Here is an 18477-nt window from a genome sequence, read left to right on the forward strand (position 1 = left end):
GTCTGTCCATCTTTCTGGTGAGGGTTTAACTATGGACATCTGACATAGGACACATAGGCCTACAACCAGGGATTTATTCCCTTAAACAGATCTGATGGAAACACAACTTATTTGAATAATTTTTTTTCAACAATTCAACTCATCTTGAAATCAACATAATCATCAACTCACTTGAAATTTATTCAAAATTTGGATAGAAAAAATGACTAATGGCGAGCGGCTTGTTGTGTAAATAATTTCTGAAAAACTATTGCAGTATTCTGACTCTACAGAGAAATGGAAAGAAAGAAAGAATGAATATTGAAAGGAAAAGGAAAGAAAAAAGAAAGACAAAGAAAGACAAATAAAGAAGGAAAAAGAAAAAAGAACAAGAAAAAAGAAAGAAAAGGAAAATAAATGAAATAAAAGTAAAAAGAGGGTGTTTTTATGCATGCTCAATAATCCAGGTAAGGAAGTCACAGAAAGTTGAATCAGTTCATCTGGACACAACATTTAGTGAGAGAAACGTTTCACCACTCATCTAAGTGACTAAGTGATTGCTGTGACTTGTACATTGGGGAAAGTAAAGGCCAGGACTCCAGAGTCTACACCCATCGTTAGGCCAGTGGCCACTCTTTCAAGGATGAGGATGTGCACATCCTTGATAGGGAGGAATGCTGGTTTGAATAGGGGGGGGGGGTCACAGAGGCCATCTATGTGAAGAGGGAACGACCATCCCTGAGCCAAGAGGGGAGCCTAAGAGAACATCTGTCACCATCTTACAATGCTGTGATTGCAAACATTCCCAAATCCTCTGTGAATAGTACACATGGCCATTGAAACTGTAGTTAATGGTCACGGCAATTTGCATATGAAACCTATCATTGGTTTCGGTTGTTATGCCACTGTATTGTGTGTAAGGGTGGAGGTACCTGCAGTCAGCTGAGACTGAACAGGTCACTTAGATGAGTGATGAAATGTCTCTCCTACTAAACGTTATGTCAAGATGAACTGATTACATTTTCTGTAAAAGGAGAGTACTCTTAGACGGTGGCTATGTTGTCTGTCTCACCCTCGGTATCGGACTCCGGGGTATTCCTTCAGCGTGGCGCACAGTGTGGCAATCTGCTCGGCACAGCGCTCCAACATGTTGTTTTTTACGTCGGCCTTGAAGGGGCTGTAGAAGTCCTGAAAGGCATCCACTTTATCGAGGGAGAACACCTGAGGACACAAACAACACCGGAGGAGACCTCAACAACGCTATTCTCCTCCTCATCACTTTAGCTCTGTCTGTTCCAATCATGTAGTGTATGGAAAAACACACACGTTTGTTTGTATGTCCTTATGGGGACAAAATCAATTACGTTAGATACAAAATCCTATTCCCCCAATCCCAAACCCCAAAAATGAACCTGTACCCTAAAACTAACCCTGACACTCACCATAGCCCTAACTTTAAAGGCATCCAATGGAGTTTATGACCACTAGTGTTGCTAGGGGTTGATATATTACACATTTCTGCAGACATAGAATGAAAGAAGAAGAAGAAGAAGAAGAAAACAACAACAACAACAGCAACATGTCGACTGGTCGAAGCAAGACCGCTGCCATGAAATCAAAGAAACATAAGCCTGACCGTAGTATAGGACAGAGAAAGCAAAAGGACAAAGAAAGAAACTGATTAAATATTGTTGCAGCACCTCGACAGTTGTGGGGCAAAAATGTGCCATAACCGCCATTAAAAGAAGAGGAAGCTCACAAGCTAATGTAAACAACGCCGTTTTAAAACACTCCAAAAAAAGCTTTTGTGTATGTTTAATGTGGTAGGAAATGCATGAGAAACTTTGACTGTAAACAAAACTAACTTGTTGACAAAAATATTCCATTGGATATCTTTAATATAAACTGAAAAAAACCCTCTTTTATCCCTAATTTAAACCTAAATTAAACCCCTAACCTTAACCCTGAGTCTAGGTCAAGTGAATACTTGACCTAAACCAAACATAACCCTGACTGTAACCCATAACCCTGGATATAACCCTTTTCCTTTTGGAAAGCCCCAAAAATGTCCCCACTAGTAAATTGGTTTGTGATTTTCCTATCTTTTGAGGACATTTGGTCTTAACAAGTGCAGATAAACGAAAACATGCACGCACGCGCGCGCGCGCGCACACACACACACACACACACACACACACACACACACACACACACACACATACACACACAGACCCATCTGTTGATGGCTCAATCACATGACAACAATCTGCTTTCCTTTGTTGTCGCACATCTCATCTCAATTCCCATTGGCTGTATAACATGAGTGACACACCAAACAGCCAATGGAGTGACAGGTTAGAAGAGGGACGGAGCAAACTGGGCTCCCACCTCTTCAGGATTAAATCTAGAGGACAGCAGCAGAGAACTGACGTCTAACGCCGAATTGGAACATTCTAACAGGAACATATAACGTAGTCGGCCTTCTTCCTCCTCCTTTTCATCATCCTTCATTCTCTCACTCTATTCCCCCTCAACCCTGATGAATAACTGTCCCGTGCCTTTTGACAGACACCTTCTTGGTCATATTTTGGTCACATGCATATAGGCTCAAAATCTCTCTCTCTCTCTCTCTCTCTCTCTCTCTCTCTCTCTCTCTCTCTCTCTCTCTCTCTCTCTCTCTCTCTCTCTCTCTCTGTCACACACACACACACACACACACACACACACACACACACACACACACACACACACACACACACACACACACACACACAAAAGAGATTTTCATCGGGTATACATACTCTTGATTCAGGTGCAGGCAGCCTCTTACCTGAGATTCATAAGGCAGAAAGGCGACATGGATCTCAGTCAAGGCCTTCATGGCTTTGGAGGCGCGTGATTTGGTCAACAGGCCAAACAGCAAGTCTGGGATTGCTGTGAGAATTGAAGATAAAGAGATGGTGAAATAACATATCTAATAACAACACACAGTTTGTCCTGACTAATATTTTCTGCCACTAAAATATCCTGAATAAAAGTATTATGAATGAGTTCCTGTGTGGGGGGTTCAGTCTTTTCTGCCTTGTGACAGAGACTGGACCAGAGTTTTGAATGAAACTGGATCTGAATCACTGAGACTACAGAGCAGGTGAATTCACCATAACGTGATGCTTTATTTTTATCAGAAAACTAATGACAATATGAAATGAGACACTGTAATTTCCCATGCAGTCGGACTTGTTCCAAGTATTTACTCAAAACAAGTGACAATGTCTCGCAATCAGGCTCTCAGGAATTAGATAGTCAATTATTTTGTGTTTCTAAGTTTTGACACAAATGACATCAATATTTTGGCAGATTTTTCACTCATTAATGTGGCAAATAAATGTTAAGATTAAATACCCTCTTCCAGGCTTCCCTTAATCCTTAAATAGTCTCTGGTGGCACTTTGCAGTGAATATGAATTGGTACCAGCTGTTATAATTGCACCCTGACTTAAACATACCATTACCATTGCATCTACTATTGTGCCTTTTTCTACTTGCACTTGAAATGTTATGCTCCTATGACAATATGACTTATACAATGACGATGTAAATCTACTTTGTACTTTGATTCTCCTATTCACCTCCTCTTGATGATCTAAGGCATGCTTACACTAAATACACTTGACATGAAATGTACTCTTGGCTATGACATGATTATTATGTACAAAATTTACTTCTACTACTACTTCATATTGTACAAGTATGATATGATTACTATGTAGCAGATGTACTACTACTGCTACTACTTCATGTACTAATACTATATGATATGATTACTATGTAGCAGATATACTACCACTACTTCATGTAGTAATACTATGATATGGTTACTATGTATGTAGCAAATGTATATAAGTGCTACTACTTCATATAGTAAAACAAAGATTTAATTTTTATGTAGCAAATGTAGTTACACTGCTATGTCATATAGTTTCCTTCTTTCAGCTTTTTCCCTGTTTTTCAGGGGTCGCCACAGCAGATTTTACAGTTTCCACCAGGAGCCTGTGAGGGCACAGTGCCAATGACCGTTGTTCGATCTGGTATGGTCTTGTCAATCTGCATATTGATTTGGCAAAATTTTACGTCGGATGCCCTTCCTGACACAACCACTAACCCTATGGACGGGGGCACAGGTAAAGCGCTGGATGCCATCCCAGTATTCATGGACTTGCGCCCATGCCTGTCGCTATGTCATATAGTACTTCTATATTATTAATATGTAGCAATTGTACTAATATCACTTCATATAGTAGTACTATGATATGATTACTATGCATCCAATGTATTGCTACTAATACTACTACTACTACTACGACTACTACTAGTACTACTAGTGCTAGTACTACTACTACTACAACTTCATAAAGTACTACGATGATATCATTACTATGTCGTTCTACGATGCTGGTTGGTGACACTAAAATTCATCTGCTCAATTCTGACTTTTGTCAGTCGCTTTGGATAAAAGCATCTGCTAAACAAGTTAATGCAAATGTCAGTTATCAAGACAAACATTTAAAATGATTCTGAAGGCCAAAGAGGATGTGAATTTTAACTATCTTATTGCCTCTCTGGCTGGCCTCTGTGATGTTCCTCAGGAAATCCAGTTTACTCACTGTCGGTGAAGAAGACGTGAGCCGCTCGGTACCTCGGAGTGCTGGGGTCCCTGAAGTCATCGATCAGACCCTCCACAGACTGGGACAAAAGACGGGACAGATGTTTGTGTTAACGAAAGAACCCATGTCAACTGTTTGTGGGGCAACAAAGCAACATTATAGGCAGAATTTAATCACTGCTGTGTTGAAAAGTGTTAAAGAGCGCTGGCATCGTTGAATGACACCTCAGTGTGATTATCAATGCTGAAAGAAATACCTCCACATGACTTAACCTTGTATGGAGCCTCTCTTAAGACAAGTGAAACAAACAGCTTACGGGATGATATTTCCCTATTTCCAATGGAGATAAACTTGTTTCAAAAATCCTTCAAAGTCAGTGTTGATACTAGAGGAGTGATTTTAATATTATTTTCATTTGTATTCACAACATGAAAGCAACTGAAATGGCATTATAAATTGATCTCATCCTTTTAGCAAGTATTTTCAATTGCTTAAAGAAGGATTTTAAAGGTCTAAAATCTCCGTAACATTGTTGTGCTTAAAGCTTAAGTAAACAACATCCTTTCATCCTTGTTATCTGTGAAAAATGTCAAATCTCTCTTATAGCTATGAGTGATTCAAAAGGTCTGAGAGAAAATCAAGCCTCTGTGTTTAACCCTGCATCTGTATTCAGGATCTCAAAATCTCTCCTGAGATCCCCTGATTGGTAGAGGGCCACCACTGCCTGGTGGTCCTCAATCAATCAGAGGAGCCCTCTGTGATGGGGCGGTCTTACTGCCTGTCAATCATGTCAATCATTCACTTGCACAGCCAGATTTGCTGTTGTCACTATGGCTTTTGTGGATAAAAAAAATCAGGAATCGGGAACACTTCATTTGAAAATAGCGTTCATCTTAATAAGTACTTCACTTTTAAGTGCAAAAGTGCCTCACAACATCAATGTTGGAGTAACTAAGAGATTTGCTAAAAAAAAAAAACTTTTTTTTACATGCACAGATTAACAACAAAAATATGAGTTTTGTCAGTAACAACAGCCAAACTCAGGCATACATGTGAACCTGGTTTGGAGGGAGGGGTCATGGTAGGGAAGGAGGAAGCAGAGAGAGAGGGGGACTTTTTGGAGGACACTGTGTCAAAATTGTTCACTTGTCCAAAGGCGCCTACCCCAGCTTTAAAACAAGAATCTGATACTGTGTGTCTGGCTGGAAAATATACAGTGTAAAGAGCTTTCGTAATGTGACCCCCACCCACTGTGTAACTTTTACTTTACTTTTTTCAGCTAAAAATTGTCAACAATATTAGGATCTCTGCTGGTCAAAATACAATTTTATAACCTCACTTGACCATATTCCATGACCTTAATAATATTTTCAGGACATTTGAACAATTTTGTAATTTTCAAGGTGTCTTCCATCACTGAAAATCTAATCTAGAGATTTCCAGGTTTCCCTGATCATGTGAGAATCCTGATTATAACTGTGCAAGGTCTGAATTGCTAACCTCATCTGACGGTGTGATCAAGTAGATGGCCTCCATGCTGGGCAGAGGCTCACGCCGCTTGGTTATGTCCTCCACAACTGAAAAAAAATCATAGGAAAACACAGTCATATCACTTAGTATTCCTAATATACACATAGCCAAGGCAATGTGTAATGTATATGCAGGATGTCAGTACATAAGAAAATGATTTTTCACGACTGAGAGAAGGTTTTTGGGTATTCAAGGATGGTAGGATGGCCCTGTGATGATAGCAGGCCTGACCGGCAACCTGAAGATCTCGAGTTCAAATGCAGACAAATGGAAATGAAAAATACTGAATGTGAAGGGAAACCAAAAACAATATCCACCTCTGCACAGCTTACTGCAGTACAATGACACATCTCTGAGGTTATCGTTTCTGGATACACTTTTCCGCATCTGAATCAAGGGTCTGAGGATAGGGGGTTGTGGCACCTATTCCTATTCTATTTTCATCCATTGATCAATGTAATGTGACTGTACAATGTCATGGAAATTGCCTGCAAACAATCAAGACTCATAAAATAACACACACACACACAACATTGATGGGTTGAGGATTAAAATATTTCATACAATATATTGGAGAGAAACACCCTGACATGAAATTCAAAAGGAGCCATCTCTCCCCCTGAGGAGAGAGTGGTTCTTCAAAGTATTTTCATTGCTTAGGACATTATAAGAGCCACCGGGCCAAATACTTTCTGAATCCATCTAATATCAAAACATTGATTTTTCTTAGTCAAGTGTGGTTCCATTACTGTCAGAAATTAAGCGTCCAAGCTATTTTTAGAGCTGATCTGACTGCCCAGATAACTGGCCCAGATAATTACAAGTCCCACTGCACAGCTCCAGCAAATGTTGACACAGCGAGCTAAAACACCCTTAATGAAAGGAGCAGGCCTCCTCATTAGGCCAACAATACGGAGGCCTCTTAGGTCTTCTGCGTTTACATGTGCTGATTGCCAATTTGCAGCCTTAAATTCAAAGTATTTACTTTCACGAGTACTGCAAAGACATTCACACTTTATGTAAATGGATGTTAAATGTCCAAATAAAAGACCTGAAGTTTTGGGTGGGGGGATGTTATTCTAGAGGGACTAAAGGATATGGGCTTCTGCAGGCAAATACAAACTGGTTATTACATGAATGTCCCCTGAATCCTTCCTCGGCTTTGCTTGCAGAAGAAATAATGAAGACTGACTTTCAAAATGTTCTCATGGTATGCTCATCAGTCATTTTCAAATTGTTTTTTTCAGACAGTAAATGGGGTATCACACACATCCAGGATTAGATGTTTGATGCCCACTCATGCTGAAAATATATTCGTTGGTCATATATAAATTAATTTGAATAGGAAAATGCAAGTAGTGTGCAAGTAGTGTGTTTTGATGAGCAAATCTGGTCGTTTGCTGAGTGATTGACTGAAATGAGGTACATCTCAGCTGGGTCAGATAAAAACAAGATTTACTGCATGCATGCAATTGAATAAATACTCTTTATCACCTCCAATATCGTTTCATCAGCATGTCACAATTATAAATTACCGTACATTTTGACAATGCCACCTGAGTTGTGAGCGTTTAAACTAGTATAACTGAATGCACTGAACTCTGCACACTGTTCAACCCAAACAATTATCCTCCTCATAAGTGAGAGAGGAATTGTGGTTACCTCAGAAAAACAAATGTTTGGGTAAAAGTACACATGACGTATATTATAAAGACACACATGATAATATACAAGATTACGAGATGCTATTAGATGATGGTAAGACTCGGCACAGCACAAGTACGGGACCTTCAAGTCACGACACAACCCTGCTGAAGGTAAAAATGTTTGTTGTCGTCAAAATGAAGAATTAGAGAGCTACACTCATATCGCTATCTCACTGCAGTTTGAGTTCTGGTTCGAAGCTGAAACCCAGATTGCTCCATTCGTTAAAGGAAATTTGATTTGCACACACGGCTTCAGTGAAAAACTCATCATAGAAACATACACCGAAAAAGCAATGAACCGCAAAACCATCAAAGTGTAAAAATGACGTGTGAGACAAATTGCTACAAGGTGTTCCGCAATAAGCTGCTACGACCTGTCAATCAATCTGTTGGGCGACACGGTGGCCCAATAGTTAGCGCTGTCACCTCACAGCAAGAAGGTCCTGAGTTCGAACCCCGGGGTTGTCCAACCTAGGGGGGCCTCCCAGGTCGTACTCTGTGTTGAGTTTGCATGTTCTCCTTGTATCTGCAGTGGGTTTTCTCCGGGCGCTCCGGTTTCCCCCACCATAAATAGACATGCATGTTAGGGTTAATACTCCTGTCTGTGCCCCTGACCGAGGCATGGCAAAACGATCTGGAGTCGGCCCCTGGGCGCTGCATGGCAGCTGCCCACTGCTCCTAGCTACACAGCTAGGATGGGTTAAATGCAGAGCATAATTTCCCCACGGGGCTCAATAGAGTATATCATAAATTTAAAAAAATTCAAGAAAGTCTATCAATCGATCAACCCACCATCTTTAACTGTGTTAAAACGCTCCCTAATACTAAGAGTCAAGCCTGCTCGCTCAAAGCATGTAGATGAAATGATGTATTGGCCGTCATCGCCTCTTCAATTACAATATAATCCGTCTCTAGCGTTATAGACGGTGTGTGTGTGTGTGTGTGTGTGTGTGTGTGTGTGTGTGTGTGTGTGTGTGTGTGTGTGTGTGTGTGTGTGTGTGTGTGTGTGTGTGTGATTCAATACATGAACCAAAATGAAATTTCCTCCCTGAGAATTTCCACAATGACACAGTCGAGATCTGAACGACAGTACTCACTGGTGATCCCCTCCGACATGATGTCTGTCATCTTACAGCACGAGGATATCATCCTCATGCTCAGTTTGTCCACCACCAGCACCTACGAACACAGCAACAACAAAAACACAACAGGATTCATTCTATCACGTAGTCTGTTGACTCTGACATCTAATGTGTTAACATCCTATATGTTTCTTAAAAAAATTAAGCTCAGATTGTAGTGGGTGGCTCCTCTCACACACACAAACAAACCAGGGTACCCACTCTTTTTAGGAAATCTCTTTCCAGGACATTTTCGATGACCTTTGCTTTGATATACTATCCATGACAGCCGTCACTCACAGTAGGTCACATCATTCAGCTTGACCTGGCAAAGGAAGCCTCAACAGTCTCTACATGGACTGTGTCACCTTTATGTGGCTGGTCACTCAACATGGACTTCAAGCAAGTCAAGCCAAGGCTAGTTTATTTATACAGCACCCTTCATACACGGAGGCAATCCACATAAAGGCATAGGAAGACATTAAATAAGGGATACAGAACAAAATATAACAAGAATATTAAAAGAATAAAGACGTGTGACGTCTCAGCGGACAGAACTAGAACCCTGACAAACTCATACACACGAACACACATGCAACCCCCCCCCCCCCCACACACACACACACACACACACACACACACACATCACGGGTCCATACCTTCCATTTTCCCTTTTCTCTTGCCTTCTTTATGACGTTGTTGAGTATCTCTGTGGACAGGGGGAAATTACAATTAGTTTATTCAGAGTATCAACCGCTACCCGATAACACTATACTGAGGAATGTTGATTTTGGTACACAGGTGCAATTTCTGTCTGCGCCGATCTTTTTTTCTTTCTTTTTTTAAACAGTTCTTTCGAAGAAATTACGTCTCTGACACAAATTCCTATTTCTTGTGAGATGATTTAACCTCTCATATCTGGTCTTGACTTCCGCTGGGCATCAAACCATGAAGTTAAAGATGTTGGGTACAGTTCAACTGGCTAAACAAGCAGAAAAGTTTGATCAAACTAATCAGAATTCAAATCGCACATCAATCATTGAAGCTGAAGTCAGTAAAAAGGGGCCAGAAAGCTCATTCATTCATTCTGTTGTATAAATTTATTTCCGATTTTCCCCTTTTTTCTCCCAATTTAGTAGCCAATCGCCCGCTACTCTAATCCAAACATCCACCCTCGTACCGTATGCGTTCGCCAACTGCATCTCTCCGGCCGGCACTGCCGCCTCGCCACTTCCGTGACAAGGTGAATCCAGGCCGAACCACTGCTTTTTCCCCACACACACACACACACACACACACACACACACACACACACACACACACACACACACACACACACACACACACAGACGCGTTCATGTGACGAACACAAGCCGACTCCGCCCCCCTCCCGAAGACAGCGTTGCCGATTATTGCTGCTTCATCGAATCCGGCCATATACGGATCTGACGAAACCGGGGCGCGAACCCCGGTCCCCAGTGGGCAACTGCATCGACACAAAGCCGATGCTTAGACCGCTACACCACTGCGGACCCATTCACACATTCATTCATTCATTCATTCTGTTGTTCTCTATCACCACTTAATCCAGTGTGGGGTTAGAGTATATCCCAACATGCATCTAGTGGAAGACCTATTACATTCTCAGTAACACATATGTAGGTCTGGATAGTATTTAATCAATTGTTAGCGTTTATTGTTTTTCCATAGTACTGTATCTAGATATATGAGATACAGATACTGTCATACCGTGATACACAATTGTGCTGTTTAAGTTAATGATAATGAGAACGTCACTGAAAATGTCTCAGAAAAATTAGGTCTGAAAAACTTGAGTATTATTTGAAAACTAGTTTTGGTTTGATATTATACTTTACATTACCAAACAGTTCAATGTGATGAAACTCATTTAGATTCTAAAATATTGTACAATTGTATATGTACGCAGATATCATGATATATATATATATGTGTGTGTGTGTGTATATACGTATATATATAGGCACCGTGTAAATCCCCCATGAATATAATAAATGACGATGAGAATAATCATAATAATTATAAACTAAGTGAAATTAAACAGGGGTGCCTAAATACATTGTGAGAATTCTGGCTTTTTGGTATGCCCACCAGACTATGCAAGTAAAATGGGGTAATAGCATTTAAAACCCCATTTGGGGTTAGCAATGGTGTGAGACAAGGGGGAAATTCTGTCTCCATTTCTCTACATTTTATATATTGATGATTTTCCAAGCAGCTGAAAGCCTGTAACACTGGATGCATGATCGGTAATACTTTGAACCATATTATGTATGCAGATGACCTTGTCATCCTTAGTCCCTGTATCTAGATATGTATGAGATACAGATACCGTCATACCATGATACACAATTGTGCTTAAGTTAATGAGCATGTCACTGAAAAAATAGGTCCAAAAAAACTTGAGGGAATACTATATGCAAGCAGATACCATGATTTACATATATACGTGTGCGTGTTCTGTGTATGGTGTGGCACATGATATCAAATAAAATACTAGTAAGAGTGTTGATATTGCACACTACTTTATACTGCACACCTGTGGTCAAACTACAAATTTTAAAAAAAAAGCAAGTTTACAGAGGCTTCGATAGCTTATAATGATGCTATGAGAACACTACCAAAAAGACCTAGATGGTGTTGTTATGCTCGCGCACCAGAACCTGACCCGTGTGGCGAAACCCAAGACAGACAGACACGAGATGACTTCAAAATCTACAAAGGGGGGTTTTATTCTGGGAGGGGAATGTATGGTGAAAAAAGGCGTTCTGTTAGTGGGATGTGTGAATAAACTGTGGGGTGTCCCGTGGTTTGTGTGTGTATAACTATGTGTGAGTGTTTTTAGCCTATGTGTGGTGCGGTATGTAAATGACCAGGAGGTGTTGAAAAATGTGCGTGCACCTGGCGAGAAAGTCCAGTCCGTGATCCAATAGGGGTTGTCCGAGAAAGTCCAGGTCCGAGAAGTCGAGTCCGAAAGGAGGGGTCCAGATAGAGGGACAAGGGGGGGGGGGGTCGCAGGAGAGGTCCGGGGAGAAAACGTGAAGGTCGCTGGGGACGAGGGAGAGTCTTGGGAGGAAACAGAGACACGAAGATAAGACACTGGGGAATAAACAGAATGCAAGGAATGCTGGGGGGCTTGTCAGAACTTGACCGCAGGGTTCAGTACGTCGAAGCACAGAGAGACGTTCTGGGAGGCTTCTTGTAGAAGGCTGCCTGATTGCCACAGGTGTGCCTGATGGATGATGGCAAACACCTGGTGCAGTGCAGCGCTCGTCTCCTCAGAGCGCGAGCCGAGCGCTCGGATGTTTCCGGCACGTCCGAGCTGGGGGAGTGGCTTGAACGTGCCGGGGAGGCAGCTCGGGGCGGTGTAACCACAACAGGACCCCCCCCCCCTCCTACGGGAGACACCGGGCGACCGTCCGATGGCGTTGGCCCGATAGAACTCCTCCAGGAGTGCGGGGTCGGCCAGGTAGGACCGGGGAACCCAGCTGCGGTCCTCGGGCCCATAGCCCACCCAGTCCACCAGGTATTGGTACCCACGCCCCCGGCGGCGTACGGCGAGCAGCTGGTCGACATCCCAGACCATGTCACCACCGTCGAGGACCCTGGGGGGGTGGAGGAGCTTGGACAGGGGGCTGGTGGCTACCGGTTTGAGGCGCGAGACATGGAAGACGGGATGGATCTTGAGTGAGGTAGGGAGATGGAGACGCACCGCCGAAGGGTTGACGATGCGGTCGATGGTGTAGGGACCGACGTAGCGGGGAGCCAGCTTCCGGTTGAGGGTAGGGAGGGGCAGGTCTCGGGCCAGGAGCCATACCCTCTGGCCAGGTCGATAAGCTGGGACCGGCACTCTCCGCCGGTTGGCGCTGCGCCGGGCCCGCTCTGTAGCTCGCAACATAGCGGCCCGGGCGGTCTTCCAAACGCGCCGACGGGCCCGCCACCTCCAACTCCTGATGGGGGAACAGAGGGGGTTGATAGCCAAGGGAACACTCGAAGGGGGACAAACCGGTAGCCGAACTCTCCATGGAGTTGAGCGAGTACTCCACCCAGGGCAGGTACTTGCTCCAGGAGGCGGGGTTGCTGGTGGTAACGCAACGCAAAGCCGCCTCCAGGGCTTGATTGACCCGCTCTGCCTGCCCATTGGTCTGGGGGTGATACCCGGAAGAGAGGCTGACCGTGGCCCCAATCCCCTTACAGAAGGCCTGCCATACCTTCGAAGTGAACTGGGGACCACGGTCAGAGACAATGTCCAGGGGAATCCCATGGGGTCGGACGACGTGGGAGACGAGAAGGTCCGCCGTCTCGGCTGCAGAGGGGAGTTTGGTGAGGGCAACAAAGTTGACGGCCTTGGAAAACCGGTCGACAATGGTCAGAATGGTGTCATTGCCTTGGGACACGGGGAGGCCAGTTACTAAGTCCAAGGCAATGTGGGACCAAGGTCGGCCGGGGACAGGAAGGGGGCGCAGGAGACCTGCTGGAGGGCGATGGAGAGCCTTGCTGCGGGCGCAGGCTGCCACGAACTCTCTGGTGTCTGCCTCCATGGTGGGCCAGCAGAAACCCCTGCGGATGAAGGCCGCCGTTCGGTAGACACCGGGGTGGCAGGCAAGATGGCTGGAGTGGCCCCACTCCAGCACCTGGGGCCGGACAGAGGGAGGCACAAATAGCCGGTTCCGGGGTCCATTGCCTGGCGCGCTGGGCCCTTCTCACCACTGATTCGATGGCCCAGGTGACGACACCCACCACCCGGGCCGGGGGAAGGATGGTGTCTGGGGCGTCAGGGGACCCCTCGGGAAACAGACGGGAGAGGGCGTCTGCCCTGACGTTCTTGGTGCCCGGGCGGTAGGTGAGGGTGAAGTCGAACCGGCTGAAGAGATCCCAGCGCGCCTGCCTGGGGTTGAGCCTCTTAGCAGTCCGTACGTAGGTCATGTTCTTGTGATCGGACCATACGATGAACGGCTGCCCTGCTCCCTCCAGCCAGTGTCTCCACTCCTCTAGGGCGGCCAGCAACTCCCTGTTGCCGATGTCATAATTCTTCTCCGCAGGACTGAAACGCCGGGAGAAGGCGCACGGGTGGATCTTCTGGTCCTCCTCCGACCGCTGGGAGAGGACGGCTCCGATGCGTCCACCTCCACGATTAATGCCTGCACGGGTCCGGGTGGGCGAGCACCGGAGCCGTTGTGAACAGCCTCTTCAGGGCCAAGAAGGCGGCTTCTGCCTCCGAGGTCCAGGAGAAGGGGCGGAGGTTGGAGGTGAGTGCAGTGAGGGGGGCGGCCACACGGCTAAACCCCCTGATGAAGCGCCGGTAGAAGTTTGCAAACCCCAGGAAGCGCTGGAGTTGCGTCCTCTTAGTGGGCCGTGCCCACTCCTCCACCGCTCGGGTCTTCCTGGGGTCAGTGCGGACGAGCCCCTTCTCCACGATGTGGCCAAGGAACTCCACGGAGGCGGAGTGGAACACGCACTTCTCGGCTTTCACGAAGAGCCTGTTCTCCAGCAGCCGTTGGAGGACCAGGCGGACATGCTGGTGGTGTTCCTCAGTCCTGGAGAACACGAGGATGTCATCCAGGTACACCACCGCGAACGTGTTCAGCATGTCCCGGAGCACGTCCTTGACCAATGCCTGGAAGACGGCCGGGGCGTTGGTGAGGCCGAAGGGCATAACGAGGTACTCGAAATGCCCTAGGTGGGTGTTGAAGGCCGTCTTCCATTCATCCCCTTCCCGGATGCGCACCAGGTGGTACGCGCGGCGCAGGTCCAGCTTCGTGAACACCGTGGCGTGAGTGAGTGGCTCGAACGTGGAACTCAAAGGGGAGTGGATATTTATTTTTCACCGTGGTATTATTTAGCATTCGATAATCTATGCAAGGCCTCAGGCTGCACTCCTTTGCCACAAAAAAGCCCGCTGCCACCGAGGACCTTATGATTCCTGAGGCCAGGGACTCTGATATAATTGCGCATAGCCTCCTTCTCTGGGACGGAGAGGTTATACAACCGACCGGTGGGAAGGGCGGCCCCGGGAAAGAGATCTATGGCACAATCATAGGGGGGGGTGAGGGAAAGTGCACCGTCTTTACTAAATACAGGGGCTAAATCGTGATAAATGGGAGGAACACCAGTGAGATCCGTGGGAGGAGGCACGGGTCTGAGGCCGCTGGACGGGGAGTGGGCGGAGCGAAGGCAGTTGGCATGACACGCAACGCTCCAACCCAAAATCCGCCCAGTAGACCAAGAGATGTAGGGATCTTGCCGTTCCAACCACGGTCTTCCCAACACCAGGGGCGCGCAAAACCAAGAAACGGATAGCTTCCACGTGATTACCCGAAAGGGTGAGGGAAGCAGTACTATGTGTGATCTTACCAAGTGAACGACCATTAGGGCTTGGGCTGTGAGGGGTGTGTCTAGGGGGACGAGTGGAATGCCGGCCTGCCGGGCCAGCGAGATGTCCATCAAACACTCGTCCGCCCCCGAATCCAGGAGTGCACCAACAGACAGTGAGTCGTTACCCCAGGTGAGAGTGACCGGAAAAATGTGGTTGTGCTCCTTCTTGGGCTGGGGCTGAGGAAGGGTCGTCAGGCTCACTAGGACACCCCTCACTAGTGAGCCGGGTCTTTTTGGGCGAGTTGGGCAGGCCTTGATGTAGTGGCCCGACCTCCCGCAGTAGAGGCAGAGGTGGCCACGCATCCTCTGCTCCCCAATCTCCAGCGGGAGCCGTGACCGACCCAACTGCATGGGCTCCTCCTCCGGCCTGGATCCAGAAGCCACCCAGGGTTGCGAGGGGGAGTGTGAGGGTGGAGAGAGCCCACGGGACGCTGACCCAGGGAAGGCACCGGTAGAACGGACGGGAGTTGGTCTATGGGAGGGGCCAGCGCGCGGGGCGCGTTCCTGGCGCCGCTCGTCCATCTGGAGGGCGACGAGCTCGTTGAAGGAGGCAGGGCGGTCCCGAACGATGAGATCCTTGATGGGGTCGCTCAGCCCCCTCCTGTACGCGCTCTTGAGTGCAACGTCATCCCACCCACTGTCTGCCGCGAGTATCCTTACCTCCAAGGAATACTCTGCCACCGACCTGGCTCCCTGTTGGATGGAATGGAGGCGGCCGGCAGCGTCCTGCCCGTCAGCTGGGTGGTCGAACACCAGATTGAACTCGCGGCGGAAGGCACCATAGTCCGAGGCGAGCTGCTCGGTATGGCCTACCGCCGCTATGGCCCAGCTGAGGGCTTTGCCGGTGAGGAGGGACATGACAAGGGCCACCTTGGTCTCTCCTGTCCTATACCTGGCTGGCGTTTGAACAGGAGCTCACACTGACCAAGGAAACCCCAGCACAGCTCGAACTCCCCACCGAAGGCCTTGGGGCAGGGGAGGTTAGGCTCGCGCCGGGGGTCCATTGGGGGTTGACTCGGAGGAGGGTGAACGTCGGGACCAGGAACGGGGAAACCGGAGGCCAGGGCAGGGTGGTCGCTCATCCTGGAGACCGCTGTGGAGAGTGCAGCGATCTGCGCGGTGAGGGCATCTAACGCGCTCGTCGCGGCCTGGGAGCCGGACTGAAGATCGCTGATCTCTCCGGTGACATGGGTGAAGGCAGTAGTAAGCTCTGAGCGGAGAGAGGCAAGTTGGCAACTGTGACTTCTTACTACTGCCTCTAGGGGGACGGGGCTCTGGGGCGTCACAGGCCCCGTCCGCTCCTTGGGTTTGCCTGGGTCCATAACGGCTTCGACGTTCTGTTATGCTCGCGCACCAGAACCTGACCCGTGTGGCGAAACCCAAGACAGACAGACACGAGATGACTTCAAAATCTACAAAGGGGGGTTTTATTGTGGGAGGGGAATGTATGGTGAAAAAAGGCGTTCTGTTAGTGGGATGTGTGAATAAACTATGTGTGGTGTCCCGTGGTTTGTGTGTGTATAACTATTTGTGAGTGCCTATGTGTGGTGCGGTATGTAAATGACCAGGAGGTGTTGAAAAATGTGCGTGCACCTGGCGAGAAAGTCCAGTCCGTGATCCAAGAGGGGTGGTCCGAGAAAGTCCAGGTCCGAGATCCGGGAAGTCGAGTCCGAAAGGAGGGGTCCAGATAGAGGGACAAGGGGGGAGATCGCAGGAGAGGTCCGGGGAGAAAACGTGAAGGTCGTTGGGGACGAGGGAGACGCGGGGAGCCGTGGAAATCGCGGAGGGAGAGTCTTGGGAGGAAACAGAGACACGAAGATAAGACACTGGGAAATAAACAGAATGCAAGGAATGCTGGAGGGCTTGTCAGAACTTTACCGCAGGGTTCAGTACGTCGAAGCACTGAGAGACGTTCTGGGAGACTTCTTGTAGAAGGCTGCCTGATTGCCACAGGTGTGCCTGATGGATGATGGCAAACACCTGGTGCAGTGCAGCGCTCGTCTCCTCAGAGCGCGAGCCGAGCGCTCGGATGTTTCCGGCACGTCCGAGCTGGGGGAGTGGCTTGAACGTGCCGGGGAGGCAGCTCGGGGCGGTGTAACCACAACAGGTGTAGTGCAAGTGAAATGTTTGTGGCTGCAGGAGTCAGCACCTTTCAGGCTCTTCTAATAAATCTTATGTATAATTTTATTTGCCAGCTGAATGACTCTGACAATGTAATCATCAAGGGTTTAACTAATAAAAGATTCAGTGCCACATGCTACCAATCCCGGCAGTGGGACCACTGGTATAGCTGCCTTCTTATAAGACACTGAGTTGTTCCATTTATGTTATTTTATTGTGTTTACTTTATGTATTGTCTAGGGTTTATCTTTTACCTGTGGTTCTTATCTTTTATGGCTTTATTCTTTCCTCGCTTGTTTTTTTTTAACTTGTCTTTGTTTATTATGGACCCTGAGTCTGCAAAAAAGTTTTTTTAATTTGAATTGAATAATAATAATAATAATAATGTCAGTAACAACCAGCTCTACGAACACACCATTTATACTGGTGGACAATTAATAGACTTCAATTCAAATGACCTGTCTTTCTTTGGAAAGTGGAATTAAGCTTGATGTGTAAAACAGATTATATACTGCTGACAGATTGGGAATTTGTTTACTTAAATATCCACATTATCTCTGTAAATGTCTTGAATTTGCCTTTTTTGCCACCATTTCCCCTTTAATCTCATGTTTTTGTAATTCCTAAGGGCAAGGCACAGGACAAGAGGTGGTGGGCATGTGGCATGTGGGAAGGATGTTAAGGAAAAATGTACTGAGGACAATGTGCATGTAAAAGCCCTGTTTGCCCTGAATAATAATAATTATTGGGAAAAAAAAGAGAGAAACAGTGCATTTTGATTTAGTATCAATTCTTGGCCCTGTGGTGGACTGGCGGCCTGTCCAGGGTGTCTCCCCGCCTGCCGCCCAATGACTGCTAGTATAGGCTTCAGCGTCCCCATGACCTTGAGAGCAGGATAAGCGGTTTGGATAATGGATGAATGAAAAAAGAAAAAAAAAAGATG

The 18477-nt window shown here is 46.6% G+C and overlaps 1 protein-coding gene across 1 annotated transcript in view; it reads right to left on the reverse strand.

Annotated features, from left to right (window-relative positions):
* The window catches only part of LOC130112242 (syntaxin-binding protein 1-like), a 58605-nt gene that overhangs the window by 18612 nt on the left and 21516 nt on the right, over window positions 1-18477 (reverse strand). The window contains exons 5-10 of the mRNA XM_056279524.1: window positions 9659-9706; window positions 8976-9057; window positions 6143-6219; window positions 4643-4721; window positions 2810-2913; window positions 1052-1200 (exon numbers count right to left, since the gene is read on the reverse strand). Of these exons, the coding sequence (XP_056135499.1) occupies window positions 1052-1200; window positions 2810-2913; window positions 4643-4721; window positions 6143-6219; window positions 8976-9057; window positions 9659-9706 (539 nt within the window). The remainder of the gene's footprint in view (window positions 1-1051; window positions 1201-2809; window positions 2914-4642; window positions 4722-6142; window positions 6220-8975; window positions 9058-9658; window positions 9707-18477) is intronic.

Source organism: Lampris incognitus, chromosome 1 (assembly GCF_029633865.1).
Source record: "Lampris incognitus isolate fLamInc1 chromosome 1, fLamInc1.hap2, whole genome shotgun sequence".
Taxonomy (NCBI): domain Eukaryota; kingdom Metazoa; phylum Chordata; class Actinopteri; order Lampriformes; family Lampridae; genus Lampris; species Lampris incognitus.